This window comes from Sminthopsis crassicaudata, chromosome 5 (assembly GCF_048593235.1).
Source record: "Sminthopsis crassicaudata isolate SCR6 chromosome 5, ASM4859323v1, whole genome shotgun sequence".
NCBI lineage: Eukaryota > Metazoa > Chordata > Mammalia > Dasyuromorphia > Dasyuridae > Sminthopsis > Sminthopsis crassicaudata.
Window position 1 is genome coordinate 86619442 of NC_133621.1, and position 21824 is coordinate 86641265.

At 33.6% G+C, this 21824-nt stretch overlaps 1 protein-coding gene across 6 annotated transcripts in view; it reads right to left on the reverse strand.

The window, feature by feature from the left end:
• The window catches only part of DPP6 (dipeptidyl peptidase like 6), a 1195887-nt gene that overhangs the window by 418643 nt on the left and 755420 nt on the right, over nucleotides 1-21824 (reverse strand). For all 6 annotated transcript variants that reach the window (XR_012482250.1, XM_074267390.1, XM_074267388.1 and 3 more), the window contains 2 exons: nucleotides 18698-18792; nucleotides 10498-10572 (listed from right to left, as the gene is read on the reverse strand). Coding sequence is in view for 5 of the 6 variants with exons in the window: in XM_074267390.1 (XP_074123491.1) it covers nucleotides 10498-10572; nucleotides 18698-18792 (170 nt within the window). In the remaining variant the exon portion in view is untranslated. The remainder of the gene's footprint in view (nucleotides 1-10497; nucleotides 10573-18697; nucleotides 18793-21824) is intronic.

The window sequence follows — 21824 nt, forward strand, 5'->3', positions numbered from 1 at the left end:
GTCTAAGTTCCTATGCTCTTATAGTAAATGTAGTATCCCTTTCACTCACCAGCCTTTCTATGGACTTCAAACCAGTGTTGTGTTTTCCATTAGAAAAACAGAAATGGAGAAAGGGTTTTAGGCTTGTCACTGAGAAGGACTATAATAAGTATTGCCAATTCATAAAAAAAATCCACTTTCTGGCTGTAGCAAGGACAAATGCCTAAGGCCACTCAAGCCTTACAAATCAATTCCTCAGTTTCTGTATCCCAGAATTTAGATGATATTTCATTGGAGAAAACTCTAGGACATTTAGTTTCATAAGTATGACACCTGTATTCTAAAGTAAATATAAATCTGTGGAAACCAGAATTACTTTTATCATGAGAACATAACAGATCAAACTGGTTAAACCATTAACTCTCCTAATCATCATCTATTCACTGTTAATTCTGTAACAGAAATTTATAGTAGAACTCCTTTATGTAATATAACACTTTCTTTAACATTTGATCTCATTAAGTTTAGAATCTTGCGAAAATCTTTTTTAGACCATGGGAAATATAGCCACACTTAAAACAGGCTAATTATTTCCTCTTTAATTCTGCTTCCAATGGAAACTGGGGAATCCTTGAACTTCATTTAATTCAATAAGTTATTATCTCATGCCACTGTATTTGACTATTAGGATACAAAGAAAAAATTAAAACACTCCCTGTAATTAAGAAACATACTCTACTATTGGATAAAATTTGTACACAAATAAGTACATGCAATTTGAAATAAGACAATTGTAGATATCAAGGCAATAGGTGACTTTGCGGGAAGGAATGATGTAGTCAGATCTGTAACTTATGAAAATTAATTTAGAAACTGGGTAAAAGGATGAATTGGAGAGAAGAGAGAGATGAAAAACAAGGATGCCATTAGGAGGCTATTACAATATTGTAGAAAGAATTGATGGGAGCTAAAATTATGACTGTCTTTGTATGAGTAGAGAAAATGAGACAGATATGAGATATGTTTTGTAGGTAAAAGTAAAGAGGTATTTATTATTATTACTACTATTAGTAATAGGAGTTATAGCAGTAGTTAACATTTTTATAGTATTTTAAGTTTTGCAAAATGTGATTTACATATTATCTCATTCAATTCTCACAACAACCCTGTAAAGTGGTATTATTATCCATTTTATACATTAGGAAACTGAAGTTAAGTGCTTTTCTAGGTTCACAGAGCTACTATGTGTTTGAGGCAAGATTTAAATTTAGGTCTTTCTATTCTTATAATATAACAACATAACTTTTAGTCTAATACTACTACTATACTAATTCTAATTACTATACCTCTTAAATGTATATAACACCTTTTGTCAAAAGATCTTGCACATATATAATCATTTGTCTCCAAATATCCTAATGGATGGAAAAATTGAGGGCCAGAAAATATATTCAGTTTACCCATAGTCATCTAGTAACAACCTCAGCAGGCATTCTTTTTCTTTTTTTTAAAACCAGGGCTCCATTCGGTAGAATGGTGAAACCTATGAACCCCATTTCAGAATATTGTTTTGAAATGCATCAAAACAAAATACTGCAGTTGTCAAAATATTTCAAAAGAACAAGTTTCCCAATTCCAGGTTAAGAACTTCTGCACATCAATTCCCTGATCCTTTAGGATGCTGAAAATAACCTTTATTTTTCAGGAGTAGAGTAACTTCTTTGAGTTATTAATGCAGTTTCAATACTGATCCTTCCATCTATATATTCACTTTGTTCAATAGCTAGAAAAAGAATGAAAATCTAAAATTGCCCTTTATATCCCTGGATTTATAAGCTCTTATATACAAGCCACTTAAAACCTGAACTTGTCTGACAGTAAAGTTGGTTCCAAAAACAAAACAACAAAATATCAGATCCAAATAAAGATTAAATTCTGAATGGACTCCTATGATCTCTGAGATCACAGTTCATTCATACATATCAATATAATAAATTTTTCTCTTTTTTTGTTACATATTAAGTACTTAGAACAATGCCTGAAACATAGTAGGTACTTAATAAAAGCTCATTATTATGTTTCCTTTCCATTATATATAACATTATAATAATCTCTCTAGGTTACTAGAGTATTATAATCTCTTATCCATAAATGAACCTAAGATGACATATGAAATAACTTATTTCTACTAGTTTATTTTAATGTGCATCTTAACTTTAATAATACAGCAAAAAAAATCCTGCTTTCAAATCCCCTTCTAAATTTATTTGCTGTGGGATTTTGAAACTCTTGCTTTTTATTATTTATGTAATTACAATCACTTTACATTATTTGAATTATTTGCTTTCTTTACATAGCATCATTTCACATAAAGTTTCCCATATTTTGGCGTTCTTAATATTTGCCTTTCCTAATAATTGAGCCACTCTTAAAGGATGCTTGCAAAAAAGGAGTTTTCAATGCAATATAAGGAACATTTCCTAATATTTAGAATGGTACCAAAATGGAAGTTTCTTGAACTCTAGAGCTGTTCATGCTGGATGATCAAGCACTTCTTGGTAAGGGAATTGATGTTCTACATAGGGCCAGAACAGATATCCTCTCAGATCCTTTATGATTTTTTACCACATTTTGTTAGGTAAGTACTATTTTTACTCCCTTTTTATGGATAAGAAAACCAAGGTATAGAAAAGCTAAATGACATGCACAAAATTATGCAACCAGAAAGTACCTGAGACTAGATTTCATCTCAGCAGATAGACCTGACTCCATATCTTGTTCTCTATCTACTGGACCATTTCTCTGCCTTTTAAATTTTATTTATTTTATTCTGAACTTAAGAAATTAAACAAACATTTCCACAACAAAGGAGATTGTAAGAATGATTGTAAATGAAACTGAAATTTTATTATGTATAACTTGTTTTTTTAAAAATACATGATAAAGTTATCATGTAATTTTCTTTCTTGTCCTTTCTTCATCTCCCATCCTAATTATACATATTATACTATTATACATATATAACACACACACACACACACACACACACACACATATATATATATATATATACACACACACACACACATGTGTAAAATCATACTATTCATACTTCTATTGATCAGTTCTTTCTCTGGATGCAGATACCATATCTCTTCCTATGTTCTTTGTTGTGAATTTGAGTATTTATAATAATCAAAATACTTATTCACTCAAAGTTGTTCTTAAAACAATATTGCTCTTCCAGTATCCAATGGTTCTTTGTTCTTCATTATTTCACACAAGTATTTCTGTTTTTCTAAAACTGCTGAGCTCATCATTTCTTAAAGCACAGTCATACTCCATTATAGTCACACACTACAACTTGTTGCCATTTAATTGGTGTGCATCCCCTTGGTTTCTCAGTCTCTGCTACCACAAAAATATGTTTTCTTTCTTTCACAATCATCTTAGGAAACAGACCTCGAAGGGCCATTTCTGGGTCAAAGAGTATACACAGTTTAATAACTTTGGGCATAATTCCAGATTGTTCTCCAAAATGGTTCGATTATCTCAGAGTAACAATGAATTACTGTCCCAATTTTTCCATAACCTGCCAACATTTATTACTTTCCCCTTCAATCATTTTAGACAATCTGAGAGGTATACAATGATATTTCAAGGTTATTTTAACATGTCTTTTTCTAATCAATAATGATTTAAGACATTTTTATATAACTATAAGTTGTTTTGATTTGGAAAACTTTTTGTTCATAGCCTTTGTTCATTTATCAGCTGGGGAATGTTGTGTTCTTATAGATTTTATAAAGTTATTTTTATATTTAAAACCTTTCTCTGAGAATCTGTTTATAAATTTCTTTACCTAATTTTCTGATCTTGGCTACATTTATTTTATTTGTACAAAATATTTTTAATTTAATGCAATAAAAATATCCCATTTCACACTTACACTGCTCTCTCTATCTCTTGTTTATTCACAAATTGTTCATTTATCTATAATTCTGATAAATAATATATTCCATATTCTTCAACTTTTTTGTACTTTATATTTCACAGAAAAAGAAAATTGAATGAGCTCATGGCATTGATTTGGGAAAATATATTAAAGGAATTAGAGTAGGTAATGAGAAAACAAAATTATCACTCTGCAGATGAATGATAGTATTTAGAGAATCCTAGAAAATCAACTAAAAAACTACCAGAAACAATTCACAGCTTTAGCAAAGTTGCAGGATACAGAATAAATCCACAGAAATAATCATCATTTCTATGTTAACAGCAAAGTCCAGCAGCAAAAGATGCAAAAAGCAATTCTATTTAAATAACTTTAGATAATATAAACTATTCGGGAATCTATCTGCCAAGGCAAAGTCAAGAACTATATGAACACAATTATAAAACACATAAATAAAGTGATATCTAAACAATTAGAAGAATATCAAGTGTTTATGGATAGGCTAAGTTAATATAATGAAAATAACAATTCTACTTAAATTAATCTACTTATTCAGTACCATACTAATCAAACTCCCAAGAAATTACTTTATAGAGCTAGAAAAAAATAACAAAGTTCATCTGGAAGAAGAAAAGGTCAATAATTTCAAGGTAATTAATGGAAAAATACAAATGAAAGTGCCAGAACTAAAACTATATTATAAAGTAGTGGTCATCAAAACATTTGTCAGAGTAATAGAAATAGAGTAGTCGATCAGTTTAATAGGTTAGGTTTACAGGACACAGTAGTCAATGACTATAGTAATCTATTGTATGATAAATCCAAACATTCTAGTTTCTGGAATAAGAACTCACTATTTGACAAAAATTTCTGGCAAAATTGGAAATTAGGATGGCAGAAACACCTAATGTACTATACCAAGATAAGGTAAAGATGGTTCATGATTTAGACATAAAGAAAGAGTGATACTAAATTAGAATAAGGGTATCTACCTCTCAGATCTGTGGAGAAGAAAGGAATTTGTGGCCAAAGGAGAACTAGAGTACATTAGTGTATATAAATTTGATAATTTTGATTATATTAAGTTAAAAATGTTTTTGAACAAACAAAACCAATGCAGACAAGATTGAAAGGGAAACACAAAACTGGGAAACTTATTTACATCCAAGGATTCTGATGAAGGCATCATTTCTAAAATATATAGAGAATTGACTCAAATTTATAAGAAAACAAGCCATTCTCCAATTGGTAAATAGTCAAAGGACATCAATAGACAATTTTTGCTCTAAATCAGTGTTGATTAGAGAAATGCAAATTAGGACAACTTTGAGGTATCACTACATACCTCTCAGATTGGCTAAGATGACAGGAAATGATAATGATAAGTGTTGGAAAGAAATTTGGGAAAACTGAGACACTAATACATTATTGGTGGAGTTGCAAATTGACCCAACCATTCTGGAGAGTAATTTGGAACTATGCTCAAAGAGTTATCAAATTGTGCATACCTTTTAATCCAGCAGTGGGCCTTTATCCCAAAGAGATCTTTAAAATGGGAAAAGTTTTGGTAGTCCTTTTTGTAGTGGCAATGAACTGGAAAGTGAGTGAATGTCCATCAGTTGAAGAATGGCTGAGTAAGTTATGGTATATAAATATTTTGGAATATTATTGTTGTGTAACAAATGATCAGTGGAATGATTTCAGAGAGGCCTGGAGAAACCCACATGGATTGATGTGAAGTGAAGTGAGTAGAATAAGAGAACATCGTACACGGCAACAAGAAGATTATGTGATGATCAATTCTAATGGACAGTGCTTTTTTCAACAACAATGTGATTCAGGCCAGTTCCAATGGTCTTGTGATACAGATAGTCATTTGCATCCAGAGAGAGGACTGTGGGGACTGAATGTGGATCACGGCATAATATTTTTACCTTTTTGCTGTTGTTTGCTTGCATTTTGTTTTCTTTCTCATTCTTTTTTCCTTTTTTTGATCTGATTTTTCTTGTGCAACATGACAATTGTAGAAATATGTACAGAAGAAATGCACATGTTTAATATACATTCAAATACTTGCTGTCTAAGGGAGGGAATGAGAGGAAGAGAGAAAAGAATTTGGAACACAATATTTTGCAAGAGTGAATGTTGAAAACTATGCATATATTTTTAAAATAAAAAGCTAAAAAAAGATAAGTTGGAGAGCATATGTTTCTCTTCATTATCAGAAGGAATTCCTCACAAGGAGAGGGCTCTTTATACAATGACAATCACAGGTAAAAATATGATATACCGATGTTTCAATGATATGCTGCTCTGATTCAGTCAATAATGAATAAATGTTTACAAGCACCTATACATAAAGCTCAGTGCTAAGTACTGGAAGTGGTGCAAAATGCAACATGATCTTTAACTCTGTGGAAACATGATCTTTTATTTCTTTCCATGCTTTTTCTCCTCCTATTTCCTATGTTGGCCTAAGATTTTTCTCACTTAAATCCATTCTCACATCAGTGACAGGCTAATCTTCCTTATGCATTGCTCTAAGTATCTCTCTCTTCATAAAACCTTTCAATCAAATAAAAACCTAGGAATAGAATTCAAATCTTAGATTTAGAGGTAATCTAATCTAAATTAAGTAATTCTAGAATACCTCCTATAAGATCTCTGTCCAATAAAGTTCAAATTTCCTGACCAACTCCTCCAAAATCTGCCAATACTCCAACTTACTATGACGACAGAGACTACATTATCCAAAATTTGTTTCTCCCAAATACCTAACACAATTATATGAAGGCTGTGGGTACTCAAGTAATACCTATTGAATTGTACCAAGGAGACAGAATGAAAGTCAACTCTTAGGTTCGTTATAGATTTAGAGGTAGAAAGGATCTTGGAATTAATCTAGTTCAACCCTTTAATTTTACAGTAGAAAATGAGGTCAAGAAAAGTGAAGTGAGCTTCCAAAGATCACTTAACTAGTCAAGAGCACAGCTGAGCTTCAAACTCAGGTTCCCTAAGTGTGAAATCAATATTCTTTCCTCAATGACACATATTACAAAAAGGTCAGTGATAGGATACAAACCTTCAGTGGAGCCTCTTTTGCCTCTATCTAGATAGAGATAGAGATAATATACAGAATATTAGAATTAACTTCCCATATATATATGCCTTTACAATCTCATGTCATATTACTCCCCTTTTTAAATGTTACTATGGTTAAATTGACCCCGTAGCTATTTTCCATGTCAATAATTCTGTCTCCTACCTCAGCCCCTTTGTATTGATGATTTCCTTATGTTTGGAAAATATTTCTCTTCTGTCCATCTCTTGAAAACTCTAGCTTTCCTCAAAGCATAGTTGAGATGCTTTCTTTGACAAGAGTCTTTCCTGTTTCCCCACTTTGTTAATGTTTTCAACTTGAGAAGACTATATTATTAAATAAATATTTTGAATTATTTGCATATATCTTGTACCATGAAGTCCTCAGCCCATCTCCTCACCTACTCCTCAACCAAATAGAATGTAAACTCTCTGAGGGGAAAGACTATTTTATTTTTGACTTTGAATACATAATGCCTACTCAACCGTAAGTACCTTCATAAGAATGTACACACTCAAATACTCAAATATACACTTAAAAGGGAAGCTAGTTAGCACAGTGGATAGAGTGCTGGGCCTAGAATCAGGAAAACTCTTTTTCTTGAGTTCAAAAATGACCTAAAATACTTACTAACTGGGTGACCTTGGGAGAATAGCCTTAGTTCCCATGGTTGTAAAATGAGCTGGAGGAGGAAATGGCAAACCATCCAATATCTTTGCCAAGGAACTCCTCAAGGCATCAGACACAACTGAAAAATGACTAAACAACAATTAAAACAATTAAACTTCTTAAATGTTTTATTTTCTTATATAAGCTAGAAGATACTATTCCTTTAGTCTTTCCATAGAAAAAAGCTTCAACTCATGTCTTTTTCACCTAACAATTTTTTACATAACCCTGAGTTTATAGGAATGTAAAATAGTATACAAATATAGTAATATAAAAATATAGTAAATTATAATTTAGCATCTCAATTTCCCATTCAGTTATGAGACTCTCTGTGGTGTTGTGAACAACAGTCTAAGAAACTGGGCTTTAGAAAGCACATTCCCAACACTTTAAGAGTTGTCATAGTTTTCACCTAAATAACTCTACTTCTGTATTATCAAATATCTCTAAAGGACCAGAAAAGACTTTATAGAAAACAAAGATTGCCTCAAAGTTTTTAACTTCAGATCCTGAGACCTGGCCCTGAAATACAGTGATGACTCATATTTAGGATAACCTAAAAGATTATTATTAATCTAGAGGATATAACTTTAGACTCTCTTACAAAAGCAACTTTGGACATGAAAAGGGTCAAAATTAGAGCAGTCCTAAGGCACAGAATCATAAAATTAGAAATACTGTAGTCTAACCTAGCCAATTCAGCCATACTTTCTATAACATCTCAGTCAGATAGCTATTCTTCTCCTTTCCTCCACAAACTCTCTAGCAAGCCTATTCTGCTTATTATTGTTGCCGTCATTCAAGTGTGTCTGTCTGATTCTTCAATACTGCATTTGGGATTTTCCTGGCAAATATACCGGAGTAGTTTGCAATTTCCTTCTCCAATTCTTTATAGATGAGAAAACTGAGGCAAAGAGAGTTAAGTGACTTGCTCAAAGGCACACAGCTAGTAAATATTTGAGACCAGATTCCATTAATTGTTGAATAGCTATCACTGGTAGAGATTTCTTGCTTATATTAAGTCAAAATCTATCTTCCTGACACTTCCACCCACTGATATTAGGTCTGATCTTCGGAATTTCACAGAGCAAGTCTACTATTCCTTTGATATACTCGCCTTACTACCAATCTGCAACATCAATAAAATTAAAGATTGCACTAAGAAATTACTCAAGTTCCTTTCAACTCCAAAATCCAATGAATATTTGCTTACAGCTAGTAAATCAAGAAACAATGATTCAGAATTATGTACCAGGCACCATGCTAAGTGGAAATACAAAGATATCTAACATATCTTCCCTTTGTGTTTTCTTATCCAGGCAATATGATGTTTTTCTAGATTGGGGAGAAGACAGGGAAAGAAGATGGAGTAACATTTCACAGTTTCTCATATTATAAAGGGAGCAACAACAGTAAATTTTGCTGAGTATACTGGCATAAAGGAAAGCAACTATTATCCAGAACTATTCTGGAGTTGGACTGAGGTAAAGAAAAGTCACTCCTAAACACTATCCTCTTTTTTCACCCTCATAATATCAGTCTACTAATATCTACTAATATCCTACTACCTTAAGTTAAAACAACTGAAACTTAACAGCAAGCTGACATCATTTTCTGGACGAATGGATGAGAGCAGATTACAATCACAAACAAAACATTTTAATGGGATATTAATTCTCTTAGGAATTAATGATTATTGTCAAATGTCATTGTAAAACACAAGCTTTTTGGGAACTGGGCTGCAAAATCTATGGAACGGTTCAATTACTCTTCTTTCTGCTCTGAGATTTCTTTCAAATTCATTCAAGAACCAGTAAGGCTGGACTAGACTAGACCAACACCATAGAGGTCCCTTCAAACAGATTTTAATTACAGAATTTAGAGTTGGATGGGAATTTAAAGTCCAAGTAAATTAATACAAATGCCTCCTTTTAAAGATGAGGAAACTTAAGACCAGAGACACAACATGACTTGCCTCATGTCCCATAGGTGGTAAGTGGCACGTATGAGATTTGAACTTGGCTTTCTGATAACCAGAAAGCTGTGGCAAATTTTACTTTTTCTTGTTTTCAGGACAGTGTAATTCCTTTCACAAACACATTCTTTTTAAATTTCTACTATTTTCCAAGTAAAACCTCTACTCCTGATTTATAAAATGCTACTTCTTTTTGCCATTTCTCAATTATAATGGCATTTTTTTCTGGTCAGAATGAAAACAAAACAACCAATTCAGATATATTGTTTAGCTTTCTGTCCCTGTACTCAAGGTGAATTTTTATAGAAGAGTCAGGGTGAAATTTTATGTAAGAGTTATCTATAACGTGCTGGAAATTGGGCTTTATACAAGGAAAGTGATAGCTCACTCTTAACTATGGCAGTGCGAATGGTGACATGATAATTAATGTATTATTTCAGTGGAGTGGGATGCCAGCAATTGCTTTTTGTTCCAGGAAGAAATTTATGGTATGATTGAGAAAATGGCAAGAAAACATTACATGAAAGGGTAAGATAAATTTTTTTTAGAGAGACATCCTCACCATCTCCTCAAGAAAATCTTGGGAAACGTTTCCTTGATTGATGGTGATTTTTTTTCGGATGTGCAGTTATTTATACCTTTCCTCTCTCCTAGATGGCAGTGTGACATACAGAGAGACAATTCCATGACAGTCCAAGTACCTTATGCTACAAAGATAGCAGAGAATAATGTTCCAGAAAAAACTCACTAAATAATGAATCAGCAGCAACAAAAGAAAGAAATACCTGGGTCTTTGGGACACCAAACAGTAATACTTACCGGTTCCACATTATAGGAAAAGAGAGCATACTCCTGATCTGGAGACACCTCATATCGGACAGCTTTTAATGATTCCTTAAAAAAAAATAGAACAGAATATGTAAAGTGTTATAAAATATTCACAGAATAATTATCTTCTGAATGTCTTCAAGAGAAAAAAAAGGAGATTCAATTCCAGCTCAGCATTCCTGATAAGGTCACTATATCTCTTGTACTTTGTCACATAAGACAATTCTCCTTTTTCTAAATATTTTTCTAGTCTTCATATTTATTTAACTAATTTTCTCCAAAAGCTTTTGATTCTCCAATATATCTCAATTCTTCCTGAGTTCCCTCTTCTCATAACAGAGAAAAACAACTAAAACTAAAGTCAACCAAATGATTAAGTCAGGGAAAGCTTGCAAAATTCTGCTCCAATACCTTCTCAGATCTACAACTGGTTACTGAAATTAATATGAATGTAACATTTTTTTTTATTTATCTATATGTCTGTTTGCCTTTTTTATTGATTTCTACCTGCTTGTGCTGGGTACAGATCCAGGTTGTCTTCAGCTTGTGGATGGGCTGAATTCTAGCACATGGAGGTAATGGAAGAGATGTGCAGAAAGGCTAAGAGGGGACTAACATTAGATAAGGCTGAAAAAGGAGGATGAGAGCCACTTTGGGGAGGGGCTTTAAGAAGGTACTTTTCCTGTTCTCACAATTTACAATCTAGTTAAAGGGAAAGGACACACTCACATGAAAGACTTTCATAAAATGACAAATTTAAATTAATTTGACAAATATAAGATGTAAGAGGAAGACAAAATCAAGTAGTCTTAAGTTCTAATCAAGACATTGTTCCAGAGTCCCAGTGTAGCCTGGATGGGGACATTTACTCTTCCTTTTCTCATTTATAAAATGGTTCTAATAATACATGACTAATTTATCTCCCTCTCTGGGAGGCGTCAGGATTAATTAAATTTTGAAGAGCCAGATAAAAATACTAATTCTGCAGTCATAAGGTTACATGGGACCAAGTGGGGAAGATAAGGCACAAGACAGGAAAATAAAAGATTCTCATTTTATTTAAATATTCTTGGTAAATTAGATAATGGAAATTATAAAAGGTAAGAAAACTTAACATACAAGCATAATCAGTGCAGTGTTTTAAAGAAAAAATTAACAGACTTTATTCCCTTCTTCAAACATCACTCGGAGAATCCTATGATCTTTAAATATTGATCACAAAGTAAAAAAAAAAGATCTCTTTAAAATCTAAGCCTCACATTTTAAAAATCCTGTCAGTAGAAAGAGAATTGGAATTGGTATCAAGAAGACTTGGGTTTGAGTCCATAACAGAAGTTCACTAGCTATGAGACTAGGCAGGTTACCTAACCTCTCTAAGCTGCACTTTCCTGATTTACTAAGTGGAGAAAAAAGAAGTAATCTTAAAAGGTGATTGAGAAACTCAGAAAAGATAATGGAAAGTGCTTTTGGAAACCTTAAATCATGATATATATTTGAATTATAATCATCATTTTAAGGGATCAAAATTAAAGATTATGCATTGATTTTAAAAAATCTTTAATGAGAGGTAGTGTAGTGTGGAAGGAAGTGGGCTGGATTGGGAGTTTGATGATACATTATAGTTCTGGCTTTGCAAACTAGCTGGATAGCCCTGAATAACAGCAAAGCCATTCACTGAGAAATAGTATACAATTTCCCCAACCCTGTGACAGGTCCTAAGAACACAGATAAAAGGTAAGAAAACTTGACATACAAGCATAATCAGTGCAGTGCTTTAAACAAAAAAATTAACAGGCTTTATTCCCTTCTTCAAACATCACTCAGAGAATCCTATGATCTTTAAATATTGATCACAAGGTCCTGAGAATACAGATGTATAAATTGAGGTGCCTTCTCCAAAGGAGCTTCCAAAATAGATGAAGATAAGGCACAAGAGGCTAAGTCATAATGTGAATATATGGTAAGTATCAGTATAGTAGAATGTATAGTAAAATTTCTAGATGTTTAAGAGAAAGAAATATGAACATGGGTTGAGGCAGTTGGAGAAAGTTCTCTCAGAGGGTGGGATGTAAATGTTATGGGAAAGGCAATCCTTAAACAGGTAGAGAGGTCATTATGATAGGGCATTCCAAATAAGATGAAAACTAGGGAAAAGCAGAAATGACTGTGTGAGTGGTATAGGGACTGAAGAAGCTCATCTCAGGGTCTCATGCCCTTCCAATCTGGACTATCCTAGAAACTAATCTTAGTCAATCATTTTGTCACCAGTCCAACTAACATTTCTAAAGCATGAGTTTGATCACATTATTTAAGAAATTTATTTAAAATTATTTAAGGATCACCCTTATTTAAGAAACTAGGTGATCCTATTGTCTCAAGAATAAAGAAATTTAAAAATACTGATTGACATTTAAAGCCTAAACTTAATTTAGCTTTATTCTGACTTCTTTGGCTTACATAACTTCTCTCTCCTTTTTATGTATCCTATGTTTGAGCAAAACTGGCCTCTTTGTTCCCTTCCCAGCATTATGTCTTGGCACAGGCTGGCCCTAATACTTCTAATATACATCTCCTCATCATCCTTTTCTCATTGAAACCCAGGCTTCCTTCAAAGCCTAGTTCAAGGGTCAGTGTACTAATTCTTACCCAAGGCATATCCTAGTATCCCTTCTTGTTAGTGTTATCCTCTCCCAGAAATCAGTTTGTTTGCATTTAGTATATATTTTGTACTTATTTATTGTTAATGCTGGTCTCCTCTTATAGAATGTGAGTTGAGAACAGGTATTATAGTTTTAGTGTTTTTATACAACATACATAACACAGTACCCCTCACATAGTTCATACTTTTCAGCTCCCTCATTTGCTGAAAAAGAAGTTGAGGTCTAGGGAAATAAAGCAACTGACCCAGTGCTACAGTGCTGTCAAGAAAGAAAGAAATGTAAGGTTTTCATTGTCTGATTCCAAGTATTGTGCTCAGAGGATTCCGTGTTCCATAAGGCCCTGACTTGAGGGCTTGTCTAAAAGGGAGAAATGAATTAAAATTGTTAATCTTTTGATTTTGGGAGTGGGGAGATTCAAGGGAAAAGGACACACATAGATTTAGCACCAGTATTTTATTTCCATAGACAATGGCCTCCCTTTTCCAAAGGACTATATTCTGGGTATGGCTGAAGGTTCAGATTATCATAAATGTTGATCTGGGACAATCTCTAACACTTGACTTGTGTAGCCTTATAGATCTGAATTTTCTCTATTAGGAGATCATATAGGGATATCTATAGTGGGCTGCATGTTTCCAATGATGATTGAGCTCAAGCGATAATGAAGTTGTTTTTGTTTAGAGCTAGAATGAGGATAGACTTGTGGTTTCATAAGTGTAAGAGCTCTCTCAGTGAGGAATTTTTCTTGACTAATGTTGATTGGTAAGTCATCTCTAACTTACAATTTTACAGGGTTGCCTGGCCCCCTAAAAGGGTAAATGGCATTCTCAAGAGGTTACACAGTTAATATGAGTCAGAGTCAGGATTTCAACCCATGTCTTCCAGAGCCGAAAGTTGACCTTTAAATAATATGGTTATCAAAGATACTGTACAAAATAGAAGCTAGAATTGTTGTCTAGTGTGAACAAAAGATAATATATGAAGACCACACATACTACTCTAGTACCTACAGGTTATTTTAAAGCCCTAGAGGAAGATCTTCAGCACAATAGGTAGTTCTTTAAATTTTCTGGAGATTCTAAGAAAACTTTAAGAAAAGATAGATAATGAGTTTTACCACTGAAAGGAGGATCCACACTGATGAGATTATTGTCAGTCCTTAGCAAAAATTGTATATAGGATAAGGGAGATAGAGAGAAGCTGAGTTCAACAACCTAGGTAATTAGCTTTGCTGACTGGTGGTGACCTTCATAGAAAGTTTAGAAGTAGGAAAGATTTTGTGGTAAATATAATGAGCCCAGTTTTGGACATGGTGAGTTGACATGTCTGTGGGACGTCCAATTCAAGATATTTAATAGGTAGTTGTATATGTGAGACTGGAGGTGAGCAGAGTGATTACAGAAGGATAAACAGATTTGAGAATCATTAGCATAGAGATGATAATTTAATTCAAGGGAGTTGATGAGAATACTGAGTGAAACAGCGAAAGGGAGAAGAGAAAAGGATGCACAAGATTCTCTTGTGGTATATCCATGGTTAGCAGTTGTGAAATGCATAAAGATTCAGCAAAGGAGACTTAGAATGACCAAAAGAAGATAATGTCCACAAAATCTAAAGGAAAGAATATTGAGAGGGTAATCAATGGTTTCAAAGACAAAAGAGAAGACCACAAGTATGAGAATTATGAAAAAGTCAGATTTTTTTGAGGAAGAGGGAGATATGTTTATATTTGTAGGTACTATGAAAGGAGTCAGTGAACAGGGAGACAATGAAGATAAGTGAAAGAATGGGGATACTAGAAGGAACAATTTTTTGAAGGAAATGAAAGGTATCACTTATGGAAGTAGAGGGTTAGTCTTGGTAAAGGGAAATGCCACCTTTTCATGTGAGATTAGAAAAGAAGAACAGTGGTAGAATGTATGTGGGTGATGTGAAATAAGAAAAAAGATTACTTTTTTCCAATAAAATTTTAGGGATATTCTAAGTTAAGAGGGTGGGGGCAAAGGCATAGCCATGAGAAGTCTGAGGAAGAATAAAATAAAAAATTGAAAGAACTGCTGTCCTGAGTGAGATAGTGAGTTAATTAAAGAAAAAAAAGGAGAAGGCCAAATTGAAGCTATTTAATATAAATCTATAATAATATTTTCTCCACCTTCATTCAGCAACTATAAGCTTTACAGGTAGAATTAGAACTAGGGACTTCCTGCTTTGAAGTCAACACACTATTCATTACACCATCTAATTCCTTTCTGTTTTCTGTCATGTGAGCTTAGTCTAGCTCAGTTTAGGAAAGCTTAGCCTCAGAAAATTCACTACTAGATAATAAAGGGCTTTTTGTTTTTTGTTTGTTTTGCCATAGCAACTAATAAAGACTGACTACTAATGTGTACATAGCCTGCAATGCTACAATCTCCATTAATGAAAGATATACATACAGCACTGAAATTGTCCCCAAAATATTGAAAAATAATTATCTCAACTTTCAAATCATGTACTTGCTATCATATTTACCTAGTTTAATAACACATATAACATTTTTTATTGCTTTATTGAAAAAGTTGAGAAGTATAATTGAAAGAGTCTTGGATTCTACATCCTGAATTCAAATGAGGGTTCCTACTCATACTAACAGTTGACTTTTCTCAGCTTCAGTACTTTCATCTGTAAAAAAGGGAAAAATAAAGTTTCTGCAACTTATCTCACAGAAATGTTTCAAGGAAAGAACTTTAAGTATTATATAAATGTGAGTTACTACTATTACTATTAACTAGTACCACCACCACCACTAATACTACTACTACTTTTTCTTGCTGAGAAACACTGATGGGTAATATCCCTTAGTCATGCCTTCAATAATCTCAAAAGATTCTAAATTTCAAAATCAGAAATATTTTGACCAATTATCCAAAACTTATGCCAAGTTATAAGGCAAACAGTCTGATTCCGTTCATGAAATGGGAATAACTGAATCATACCTCTCTTCTACTTCCAACTGTCAGAGTTCCCAAGTTTGATCACTACATTATTAATCAATCAGGTTAATGCCATCCCCCCAAAATAACTAAATTACTATGTATCTTATACATCTATATGTATGAATGCATCAAATTCTCATTTATTTGTGTTCCTCCTACCCTTCTATCTCAAAAGAATGCAAACTCTTTGAGGGCAGGGGCTGTTTTATTTTTGCCTTTGTGTCTGGTGAGTGCAGGCACTTAATTTATAATGGATAACTATATATATATATATTTTTAAATTGAATGTTAACATCACAAAACAATGCAGAGATAGTCATATGATGGAGCTGCTCATTCCATTTTAGTTCATCAAGTGGCAAGTAATATACATAGGGTAGCTTGTAACGTACTTTGACACTCCTACTGATCATTTGTTAGCTCTCATCCATGTGGATCCTTCCTTCAGCTGTTCAAATCACAAGTTATCCACAGTCTCTTATTATACATAACTATTGTCTCTATCCTCCAATAAATTCATCAGATGGAGTGCATCCAACATTCTGGGGGTGAAAAGACTTCCTCTGAGATACAGGAAGGTTAAATGACTGCTCAAGTGACTAAGAGCAGACATGGATTTGAAATGAAGGTTTTTGAGATATTCTAGACTATTATTCAAGTCATAAACTACAATTTCTCTCTTTTATTATGGAGGCCATTTTAGCCACTATTAAGCTGCTTGAATGTATCCTGGGAATAAGACTAAAATAAGCACTGGAAGGATCATCATTAAAAAAGGAGGAAAAACTTACATGATATAGAATGTGTGAATCATTTAGGGAGATAAGAATCCCTTTTTTGTATCAAAGATGGTGTCTGAAGTTGCCCTATTACTTGACTAAAACGACTTCAGATAAAATATATGATCTGTCATGGGCTATTGATCTTAGAAAGAGAAGGCAGTTCATATTCCAGTATTTCATTACTAAGTGCAGTTGTATGTACAGCAACCTGCTTTTACTAACCTGACACCTTCTCAGGAAATATTGATAACATTCTGACATTAAAATCTAGTCACCCTTGGCAACAGTCTCTGTTCATTTTTGCCTTTCAATTAATATTAGAAAACCTTTTTTGCACCTGAAATATTTGAAAAATGTGTTGAATTAGTTTCTGCCAGCTTCTGCCTTAAAGTGTTTTGTGTTTTTTATATGCAGAAATAAATGTGCATTCATTCTTAGAGGGCCTCATTTAGTAAACTAAGACAGTTACACTAAATAAAACACCGCAAAACATAGAGAGTTAGCATGCCTTGCCTATATTCAGGAAGCAGCCTTTCTACATGAAAGACAAAGATCTATCCTGTTCTAAGCCTAAATTAATTTGTCTCTTTTTTAAATGAAATGATTTCTAAGTAAATTTTCTGTTTCAAAAGAAGATTAAATTTAAAATTAAGCATTTTAAAGTAAGAAATGTAAAATCTCAATTCCTACAAGAACCAGTGAATTAAATTGCATGAAAATAAAATTATCTTTTGTATACACTGCATGGAATCAGAACTATCCTCTGTATTCACTGGGGTATATCTTGTACTGAAAAAAACAAAACAAAACATGGGACTGGCAATAAGGAAACTGAGTTCTAATCCTAGTTGTTACAATGCATAGATGTCAATTAGTCAAAAGTAAATTGTCTAATCTTCCTGTACTTTCATTTATTTGCCTGTAAAATGAGAAAGCTAACCTAGATGACCTATCTGTTTTTTTCTAACTTTAAAATTCCAAAATACTACATTTCTGATCCATGTTAGTTTCAAAATGGTAGTAATTCTAATTCTGAACTTTTAATTTTGATCAGACTTTCACTATTTGATCTTGTTTAGACAAGTTTAATTTTTTTACTATTGGTCTATTTTGCACTATTTTCCCTGATAATTTGTCAACTAAATAGTCTTTTCTTTTGAAGCAAAATAAACTCTAGGGGCTTAGTTCTTATCCTAATGAACACATAAAACCTTCCTTTTTAATTGCTTAGGAAGTTACAAGCTAACGTTTAAATAATAAATCATGACTTTATTAAACATATTTAATACAATATTTCAAAGTTTTGGAAAAAATTGAACTTTCCCACATTTCCAAGATATAATTCTAACACTGAATTAAGACTTGATTGGTACCACCAATAGAATAACTAGTATTTCAAATACTGTATATGTAAGGATGAATTTTCTGAATGAAATTGGGTAAGACTTCTTGAAGTATTGCATATGCATTATTACAATTGTTCGGTAAATGTGTAAAAGCCATAGGACTTTATCTTTCAATTATAGATGATATGCAACACTTGTTTCTAATACCTGCAGAGAATTTTCTGTACAATGAAAGAAAGTGAGATTCTAGCTTATTAAATTAGAAGAGGTTCAATTTCACATTCTCCTCACTAGCTTAGCCTGTGGTGTTACAAGTTTATTGCTCCTGCCTGGCTAGAAAGAAAGTTGAAATCTAAAGTCATTTTCTGCTTTATTGACCTGAAGGAGGAAAAACTGAAATTATCCTGGTCATTAAAGAAGGTACTTACAATTTTTTTGCTTTCTATTAATACAGTAGAATTATTTGTCTCAACATTCTGCAATATCACAGTTCCTTTCTGGTCTCTGTAGATGAATGCTTTATCTGTAAAAGAAAAAAAAGGAAAAACATGAGACATCAAGCAACTCACTCAGCTTTTGATCCCAATGTTGGATGCTTTTGTAGGATGAATTGAATATTTCTGGGGAAAATATTTTTTATCAAAGACTCTTTAGACAATGAGCATTAGAGTTTCTCCTGATGTAAGCTCATTTGACCCTAACTCAGTTTTTTAAAATCACTTTAGACACTATTATCTGAAAACACACACACACACACACACACACACACACACACACACACACACACACATAAAAGCACATTTCCACTAATAGTGAATGCAAAGTCAGCACTACAAGACTTGCTACCTTTCAGTATTAGGGCAAGGGAGATGACAGGGTCTTGAGATTTACAACAGTTCAAATTGAAAATTACACTCTATGGAATCAGTACTAACATAAAATATTTCATGCTATATTGTTCTTCTTACCTCAGATAATGCTGTGTTGTTTTACCACCATTTTGTGACCCATGCAGTACACCATGGATAGTATTGGATCTATACACAATAAAGTCATGCTCAAAGCAACCCTCCAGAAGAGTAATCTCTAATTTTTTTTCACTGAATTCCTGACTGTAAAATTTTTTTAGTATGCATGTCCTACAAAATATGTTTACTTATTTAATAATTATGTAATAATTATGAATCATATATGACATGTAATAATAGTAAAAAGCTAGCATTCACGTAGTACTTTATGATTTGCAACATGCTTTTTTTTATTTAGTTTGTACAATAATTATGTGTGGCAGGTGCTATCATTATTCCCATTGTGTAGGTGAGAAAATAGTGAGTGAGGTTCAAAGACTTGCCCAAAGTCACATAGCAAGTAAATGTCTTAAGATAGAATTAGAACTCAGATCTTCCTAATTCCCAGTTTAGCACTCTACTTACTATGCCAACATAATTATTTACAAATTGTATCTATTTATCTTATATGGGAGAAGAACATTTCTTTGATAGATGCCTCATTTCTTAAATACAGGAGGAATTGCTTACAATTCAGAAAGAAAAAGAAAATGATCAATGCCAGAGATGAAGTAGAAATATTGGCACACTGATACACTAACAGTGAAATTGTGTACTGATCTCTCTATATATATGTCTGAAAATTTTTGATAGCAGCTCTTTTTGTTGTGGTAGACCTGGAAATTGAGGGATTGCCCATCATTTAGGGAATGGCTGATCAAATTGTGGTATGGAAGAATGATTAGAGTGAGGAGTACTTGAGGAAGGTTGATCAATTGGGGGATATTTTGAGAGTCCAGGAGAAAGGTATAAGGTCCCATAAGTATAAAATGTTCTAAATTGCTATTGACTGGAAAAATGTAGTTTAAACCAATCTTACACCTACCAGAGGGGCTAACATGAAAAGGAAAAAAAATGCTGGAGAAGTGGAACAATAGGGACTGTTGAAATTGTGAACTGATCCATCCGTTCTGGAGAACAATTTGCAACTATCCAAAGGGCTATAAAACTGTGCATGCCCTTTAACCCAATAACATTTGGGCGCATATTCTAAAGAGATAAAAAAAGAGAAAGGGACCTGTTTGAATCAAAATATTTGCAGCAGCTTTTTTATGGTGGTAAATAATTAGAAACTGAGGGACTGTCCGTTTATTAGGGAATGGCTAATTAAGTTGTGGTGTGGAGGAAAAATGAGAATGGGGTGAGGCTTATAGAAGGGAGATGAATTAGGGGACTACTGCAAGAGTCCAGCTGGCAGCTAATGAAGGCGTGAACTTCACTGGTTTTTGTATGAGTGCAAAGAAGAAGAAAGATACAAGAAATGTTTAGATAGAAATGACAAGATTTGCCAAGGTGAATAGATAGACAAAAGTTAAGGGTAAATGCATGTTTTGAGTCCTAGTAACTTGTTCAATAGGGGTGCCATGACAGAAATAGGGCAGTCTGAAAGAGAAGTGGATTTGTTTAAAAAGATAATAAAATCTGCAATGCAGATTGAAATTCATCCCATGCCTGTTCATCCTCTGTGATTCACTCTGTTCCTCTGCAAATGTAAAAGGGGAGTGTGTTCTTAATCACCAACCACTTCCCCAGACAACAGAGACATTCCAGCAAGGGGAAACTCCCATAGCCACAAAGAGATCTAAAAGTGGACTGTGGCTAATCTGAGAGTTTGCATTGTGCCCAGAGCTACAAGGATCCAGGTCATGGATTATAACCATCCTGAGAGGCTCAAAGCCAATAAAGGAGAAATATTGGAAACTTGCATAGCCACTAGGAGGCCAGCAAATGGATAAAGTTGGAATGAGGGTTTGGGGAGTAATAACAAGTGAAGTGTTCTTATGTTGGAGACAAAGCTCATGAATGGCTACTGTGGGGCAATGCGATGTAGCCATTCTTCCTATTCTATAATTTCTTGGTCACACATTCAATAAGGTTGAAATGCTCTAAGCTCCTTGGTGGGGAGGCGGGTTGGACAGGGCCAGCTTTATTCCCTGAAATAAGCTATCATAAGCACATTGCATTCCAGTGTCTTGTATTTGTTTTCCTTGATCATAGATTAATAAATTCCTGGAGACAGAATTAACCAGGATTAAACCTTGTCACAGAAGTCTGAAAGGTCCTAAGACTCATCTGAAGTGGCAGAGGCAAAAAGAGCTGGTAGCAGAATTTACCAGAAGCACTAGCAGTGGTTAACAATGGAGGAAGCACTTGCAGAAGACTATAGAAAGCCTGAAGACAGCAGGGGCTTCAGGGATCATGACCTGAGATACAGAGGAGAGAGATTACAGAAAGGCAAGGATCCTTAGAGCCTAGCAGGGAAATACATCGAAGGAGGACTTTGTGGGGATTCCATGAAGGGAAAAAATACTTTTAGGCTACAGAATCAAGAGGAACCCCATGAATTCACATTTACACAAATGTTTCACTACTATTTAAAATTTGAATCCACTTTCCACAGAGACCTTATAGATGATATAAAGGAAAGAGTATATCCCCACTTCCAGTTTGGGGAGAGGAAAACTATTATATAACTACTCTTTTTGCT